Source organism: Equus caballus, chromosome 26 (assembly GCF_041296265.1).
Source record: "Equus caballus isolate H_3958 breed thoroughbred chromosome 26, TB-T2T, whole genome shotgun sequence".
Taxonomy (NCBI): domain Eukaryota; kingdom Metazoa; phylum Chordata; class Mammalia; order Perissodactyla; family Equidae; genus Equus; species Equus caballus.
Genome location: NC_091709.1, coordinates 42,333,311 through 42,340,592, shown reverse-complemented (window position 1 = coordinate 42,340,592; position 7,282 = coordinate 42,333,311). Strand labels below are relative to the sequence as shown.

The following is a 7,282-nucleotide window of genomic DNA, read 5'->3' as shown; positions in this document are numbered from 1 at the left end:
GCTTTCGGGTTTGAGGGTGCTGGCGGGAGCCCAGCTATCCAGGAGGGTTGTGGGTGAGATCACGTGGCAGGCCTCCGCCAATCAGCGCGCAGACCGCACTTTGCGGCTCGGCTTCAAACAAACTACCGTGAGGCGAGAGCGGCCTCTGGGGCCCCGCCCCCCTCGCCTGGGTCGGGGGCCCCGCGAGACAGCGGGAGGGGGTGGGGGCGCCGAGAGCGGGGGCGGGGCGTAGTGGTCGAGTGACGGCCCTTCTCACCTATTCCGGGCGAGGGCCGCGGCGGGGTGGACCCCTCAGCCAATGGGCGGGGGCGGGGGGCGGCCCGGCCGGCGAGGAGGGGGAGCCGGCGGCCGGGGGACGCGGGGGGAGGAGGGGGCGGGCTCCCAATCCGGTTCCATCCGGTTCTCCCACCGCCCCCGCCGCGGGTCCCAGCAGATCGGGCGGCGGGAGGAGCGGCAGCGGCCAGGCAGCCCAGCTTCGCGAAGGCTCTCGGCGCGCGGCGGCCCGCAGGCACCCGGCACGCGCCCGGCCCGCCGCCACGATGCCCAAGAGGAAGGTGAGCGGCGGCCGGGTCCCGCAACGACCCCCCCCCCCTCCTTCGCCGCCCCGGCCTGCCGCGGCGCCCCAGGCCCCCGCCGCGTCCACGGTGGCGCTGGGCCCGGGAGGCGCCCCGGGACCTACGGCGGGCGGGCTGGCGGGGCCGCACGCACAGCGGCCGGAGCGCTGTGTTCTGGAACGTTCGGCGGCCGGAGGAGCCGGGTGGGAGATTCGAACGCGGCGGCGGCGGCGGGAAGCCGCTGACGTCACGCGGCCGGGCATTGTTCTCGCGGGCGGGCGGGCGCAGGGTGTGCGGGCTGCGCCCACTCGGCCGTGTGCTTCCCCCCGCAGGTCAGCTCCGCCGAGGGCGCGGCGAAGGAGGAGGTAAGAGCCCGCCCGCGCCCCGGGGGGGGGTCCGCGCTGAGCGCCGCGCTTGTTCGCTCACTGTCCTTTTCTCTCCCCAAGCCCAAGCGGAGATCGGCGAGGTTGTCGGCTGTAAGTAAACCCGCCCCGTCCCCGTGTCCTTCCCGCGGGATCCTTCCCGGGGAAGGAGACTCAGTGCCACCTCCTTGCCTTGCAGAAACCCGCGCCTGCAAAAGTGGAAACGAAGCCCAAAAAGGTGGCGGGAAAGGTAGGTTTCCAACTTGCCCGTGGGAACCGAGGTGGCCTCCATGCTGCGGGGCTTTCCTGATAAAGAGCCACGGCCGGCGACCGAGATCCGGACTTTGAGTGTCTCGAAATAATCAAGTTAGGTGTCATACCGTAGTCTTGGAAAGTCGAGGTTTTCTCTTACTTACATATTTAGAATTTCTATTTTAATAACTTGAGTGAACAGTTTCTGTTCTGGGTAAGAGGTAATGGATGCAGTCATGCTGGCTTACGGGAATCTAATGTCAGCCGGTGATGCTGCTGCAGGATTTAGGAGACTTAAGACGTCTAGCAATACTACTAATGCGAGCTTCCGAAGGAGATCCATTCTTTGTGTTGGGTACGTGGTGGTTAGGGCTGGTCCGCTCCGTGCGTGCGTTTCCTCCTTTCAAGGTAACAGCAAAGTTAGGACTGAGCCCAGGAGGAAAGGGGTACGTGAAAGTGTGGGGTGCAAAGTCCGCAAGCCAAGGTAGGGAGTGATATCTTATGTGCGCGGGTGGATCCAGAGGTGTGCTCTCAGATCCTAAGTAACGGCGTTCTGAAAGCGTGTTGTGTGCAATTGTGTGTACCGGAGTTCACTAAACCCTCTTGTGCTAGCAGATTTTGGTTTATCATAAGTAGCGTGGTGGCAGCGTTGCTGTGGAATAGATTCCTGGTTGCATCGTTCACGTTGCAGGTCTCTGGGAGGGAGTGCTTGGGTGTCTGTCGGTTGAAAACTTAAGTTGGAAAAGCAAAATAGTTATAAATCGTTTGTAACTTTTTGGGGGGGTTAGTGTTGAACCTGCCCTCTGTGAATGTGGCGCTGTTCGTGTTCTTCGGGGAAAATTCATGGTGTGGTTAATTTCTGTTACCTCAAAGCTTAAGTAAGAATTTGCTGTTTGAGGTCTCCTCCCCCCAAAAATCTTTTAACACCAGCATCTCTTTCCTGAAAAGCGTGGAGGAAGCTTAGCGCTGCATGATCGAAGCTGGGTTTTGTTCTCCATTTATTTTTTTAAACATTGTACAGAGCTGAGTGTAAAAATCTTAATTTCTCTTTAATAGAAAGTTGTTGTGTGGTCTTTTTTTTTTTTAAGCGTTCAAGGAGGAATCAGCCTAGTACGTTGCTTAGAATTTCTCATATGAGAAGATAATCGAGTAATTCTCTGCCTACAAAGTACTTCACACACTGTTTTTGAGGGCCAAAAAAATAGCTGCTCTTGTTGCAAAATGTTGGCGTGAGCAGTGTACTATTATCCATCTTTTATTTTTGCTTTTTTTATAGACCAGTTAGCTGAAATACCATGCCTGTTTCCCTCTTGTTTTTCTTCCTTTTGCTGTTTACCTCTGTCTTTGTTTTGATCTGCCTTAAAGTTTTTTTTTTTTAATGAAAACAGTTCAAATTTTAGCTCCAGTTGGGTTTGGGACGTCAGATGTGATCAGGATTTTTCTTCCTCTCAGTGAGAGGCCAGCAGGTAAGTCTTCAGAATGTCAGTGTTCCTTGAGGAGCAAACCTGTCAGTTCCGTTTTCCCAAAGGAAAAATGATGAGGGGGGGATGGGGGGGCTTTTTTCCCCTTTAGTTTGTCTAACACTTTTCTCTTCGTAATTGATCCATTTTAAAGCCTTAAACAGAAGGTAAAGCGTTGGAAGTATTGATTATAATGTTACAGAATAGTCACTGTTTTCAAAGCATGTATATCCCAGTGTGTGCTTCTGACTTGTATAATAATATCATTAGAAGTAAATATTTTGAAGATTGAACTATGTTTAGGAAAACAGGGTGATTTGTTTCATCCAGCTTTCCAGCTATTAATAGTTAAAAGTGGTATTTGTTCCGTCCAGGTTGTTATTGCGTATTCTGTTTTCACTTTTAAAGTTTTACATTTTTTTGTTACTGTGATAGTACTTAGAAAATTAGAAAGCTGAAGAAATCAGATGACGAAGTTTTTAAGTACAGAAGCGCTTGTGACACTTTATGGTAGCAATATATGTAGCAGTGTTGTCCCAAATATGTTTATTTCACATAACTTAGTATGTTAAAGACATTGAATAGTAGTTGTCACGTGGTCCTTCTAGGTGGAATGCCACCAGCGGTACAGAGTACATTGCGCTGATTTTACCCCTCTTAGCATTGAAGTCTCAAATCTACCTGTGTGTCTTTGTTGCCATGTAACTCAAGTATTGCTCAGTACCTACAGGGGTCTTTTTTACAACTCGGTGGCAATCCAACGTAATTTAGCTGTTGCTACATTCTTTATTTACAGGATATACACGTGAATATTTGTCAAGCTTCTGCTTCTCCATTGATGGATGGTATCCGAAAATACTGTTCTATATTGCTTTAAAGTGGCTTAAGTTTTGAACCTCTTTTATCGTCATACTAATACCTGTGCTTTTCAGATTCTTCAAACACCTAAATGAAAACGATAAACTCAAAATTGATCCTTTTAGCTACTCATTAGATGATATCAAGGGATTAACTGTAGCAGAATAGTCAAGCTGACCATACAGCATGGTGCTTTGTCCAGGTGAATGGTCTTACTGTGAGGGGAAACGTCTCGTCAGGACAGTGGTTATTTGACAGTTGGATTATTGTCGAGCTTAAAAGAAGTTTGGGGGTGGGTGGGGTTATGGTGGGAAGAGATTACTCCAGCTGTTCTTCACCTCGCTTGTTCCGTCTTGTGGAACGTGGGAGAAGAGTGGGTGATGGAGAGGTGGTATGGCGCAGGCTTTAGGCTTAACCCTCACACGGCTAATGAGGCTTGACAGGCACCGACTGTCCCAGTGCTCCTGAGCGTACTTTGTTGTCCTGATTCCTGGGGTGGACTTTAAGGTGTCTCGTGTACAGGTGTGTCACATAACTCAGGCTGACGTGTGACATAGTATTAACATCGCAACTGTTGTGGATGCTGTCTCTATAGCAAGTCAGAAAATGTTGGCAAGTGTGAAGGTTTTATTTAAAATATGCTTTTACTCTATCATAGGATAAATCTTCAGACAAAAAAGTGCAAACAAAAGGGAAAAGGGGAGCAAAGGGAAAACAAGCCGAAGTGGCTAACCAAGAGACTAAAGAAGACTTACCTGCAGAAAACGGAGAGACTAAAAACGAGGAGGTCAGCAGTGTGTGTGGCTGATGCTGAATGGACAGGAGATAAATTGTATGCCTTTAATGTAGCAGATAAGACAGTGTTTATAATATTGAACAGTTTTGTATAGTAATCCTCAGTGAATAGACATTATTTTACGAATTAGATCATATTTGAAAATATGTATGTAAATAGTCCTTTTTTAAGCAAGTGAACAAGAAATTTTAATATATTTCGAATTTTGGCAGTAACAGATCCACTGTCTATGTCATACACAGGATTCATTAATGTAATCCTGGTGTGAGTTTTTAAAAGGTGTAATTTACTAAATGGTATAAGTTTTTTCTTTCACATGACCTTGGGACTTTGTTTAAACAAATGTTCTCGTCTTGTTTTTATGTTCTGAATATTGGCTTTAATATATTTTTTTAATCCATTCCATTCATTTGGCACATTTGTCCCACTTTCATTTCTAGTGAAGGTTTATTTTTCCTAGAAGTAGTTGGTTGTCTAGGACTAAGTAGTAATTTAGATCAAGCAAAAAGACTGGTGTCATTAATCTTTGTCTTTTTAAACTATGCGGAAAAGAGTTTTTCTTAAAAAATGAGCTGCAACATTTTGATAAACAACTTTTCTTAAGCTAAGTCTCTTTTTACATTATATTGGCTAAACTAGAACAAATAATTGAGGGTATTAATTTTAAAATTTCTATATTTACACATCAAATTTTAAGGTATAATCAACTACTTATTCCTAAATTGTGAAGATTGCAATTTTCTTTTAATTCCTAATTCTAACCACACATCATATAGTATGTGATAACTAGGATGACGTTACTAATCCAGTTATAAGGGAAGAATTTGACTTTCTAATACGTGTTATCAAACTATAGTTGATTGTTGGTATTCATGATGGTTATGTTCTCTAAGGTTGCCTGAACAGTTGCATCTAGGAGAAATACAGGGTTAGATTCCTACATCACTAATCAGATTTCCATCAGCAGATCAATACATTACGTTATTTATGTGTGTTCCTGTTGATGATGATGATGATGAGCGTTGAACTCGGGGCCAACAGAAACAGCACGATAACTCATGTCCGATGCCCGAGTGAAGCTATCCGACATACGTGTTTTCTCTGTAAGGCACATCACAACCTTGCACTTAGCAGTGCTAGACAACACTACACTTGTCTCGTCAGCATCATGAACAAACAAATGTGAAGTGTGTAGTAGTAAACAGGCTGCAGAGAGGGCGCTTGTTGACAGTGTTAGAGCTGAAACAGGAAGGCAGAGCAGCCTCAGCTGGGAATGTGCATGTTGGGCGACTCAGTTTTTGCTGCTCTGTCTGCACCATACCTTGGAAAGTGCCATGGCTATTAATTTGGGGTTAAAAATTTTAGTGAGTAGGTCAATTTACAAGTGCAGAATCTACAAATAATGAGGATCAACTTCTTAATACCTAGCAGTTATATATATAAAGTAAAGCTTAGGTTGTTAAATGCTGAAGATCTCAAAGATCATAGCAATAACAGAGAAATCAAATGTTTGATCCTTATTTTTTCTTTGCTTTGCAGAGTGCAGCCTCTGATGAAGCAGGAGAGAAAGAAGCCAAGTCTGATTAATGTCATATACCATGTCTTATCAGTGGTCCCTGTCTCCCTTCTTGTACAATCCAGAGGAATATTTTTATCAACTATTTTGTAAATGCAAGTTTTTTAGTAGCTCTAGAAACATTTTTAAGAAGGAGGGAACCCTGCCTCATCCCATTTTTTAAGTGTAAATGCTTTTTTTTAAGAGGTGAAATCATTTGCTGGTTGTTTATTTTTTGGTACAACCAGAAAATAGTGGGATATTGACTATGGGAGGCTTTGATTGTCTCAGGCATCAGCTCGACATTCCATAGATGGGGGTAGTTTTTATATCCTGTAATACAAAGCATACTAAATGGCAATTTGGAGTCAGTCGTGCATTTAATATGTCTTGAACATTTTAAATTACTTCTATTCCCAGGTTATTTTTGGTAGAAGTATTTGCTAAAGAAAACCACTCCTTGATCTTGGCTCTCCCTGTCAGAATTTTGTGCACTCTATAACATCTTTGGTCGTGATAGTCCAGTTTTCCTAGTAATTTCGTCATGTGCTGTGAAAGATTGAAAATTTGTAGTGTATATGATATTAAATTGTGAATTAGTGGGACTTATGATGTTACAGGTGTCAGCATTTGAAGATATTGGTACTTGGTATCCTTGGACTTGATATCCTGTTAAGGGAAATTTGCCTCCAAATTGTAAGCTGGAAAGTCACTGGAATAACCATTTAGAAAAGAATCACAACTACATGATTTTTTAGATTTTTGGTACGTATGTTAAGAATTGTGTACAGATTAATATGTCTGTGTACTGATCCTCAAAACAACCAATAAAATCTGAATTATGAAAGAATTTCTTGAAGCAGATGAATTAAGTTCTGGCTTAAGTTTTATTTAAAGAATTTCCAGGGGCCGGCCCCAGGGCCGAGTGATTAAGTTGCGTGCTCTGCTTTGGCAGCCCTCGGTTTGGTTAGTTCAGATCCTGGATGCAGACATGGCACTGCTGATCAGGCCATGCTGAGGAGGCATCCCACATGCCACAACTAGAAGGACCCATGACTAAAACACAACTATGTACCGGGGGGCTTTGGGAGAAAGAGGAAAAAGTCTTATTAAAAAAAAAAGTCCACATTTGTTCTTCCATAGTTTTTTTTTTTTTTTTTTTTTTTGAGGAAGATTAGCCCTGAGCTAACTGCCACCAATCCTCCTATTTCTGCTGAGGAAGACTGGCCATGAGCTAACATCCGTACCCATGTTCCTCTACTTTATGTGTGGGATGCCTGCCACAGCATGGCTTGCCAAGTGGTGCCGTGTCCGCACCCGGGATCCGAACCGGGGAACCCCGGGCCGCGAAGCCAAAGGTGCACACTTAATCGCTGCGCCACTGGCCCTGCCCCCATAGTTTTCTTAAAATTTCAAAGAGTGATGGGGCAGCTAGAAGGGATATC

At 45.1% G+C, this 7,282-nt stretch overlaps 1 protein-coding gene across 1 annotated transcript; it reads left to right on the top strand.

Annotated features, from left to right (window-relative positions):
- The first annotated feature begins 334 nt into the window (after positions 1 to 334).
- HMGN1 (high mobility group nucleosome binding domain 1) lies at positions 335 to 6,687 on the top strand. The gene is made up of 6 exons (XM_023630168.2): positions 335 to 554; positions 887 to 919; positions 1,001 to 1,030; positions 1,116 to 1,166; positions 4,145 to 4,273; positions 5,822 to 6,687. The coding sequence occupies exons 1-6, from the start codon at positions 540 to 542 to the stop codon at positions 5,867 to 5,869; spliced, it is 306 nt and encodes a 101-aa protein (XP_023485936.1). The 5' UTR covers positions 335 to 539; the 3' UTR covers positions 5,870 to 6,687.
- The last annotated feature ends 595 nt before the right edge of the window (positions 6,688 to 7,282 follow it).

Excerpts from the sequence above, each read along its gene's own strand:
- HMGN1 (XM_023630168.2), top strand. Across the intron at positions 920-1,000 it reads AGGGCGCGGCGAAGGAGGAG|CCCAAGCGGAGATCGGCGAG; the intron begins GTAAGAGCCCGC and ends TCTCTCCCCAAG. Across the intron at positions 4,274-5,821 it reads GAGAGACTAAAAACGAGGAG|AGTGCAGCCTCTGATGAAGC; the intron begins GTCAGCAGTGTG and ends TTTGCTTTGCAG.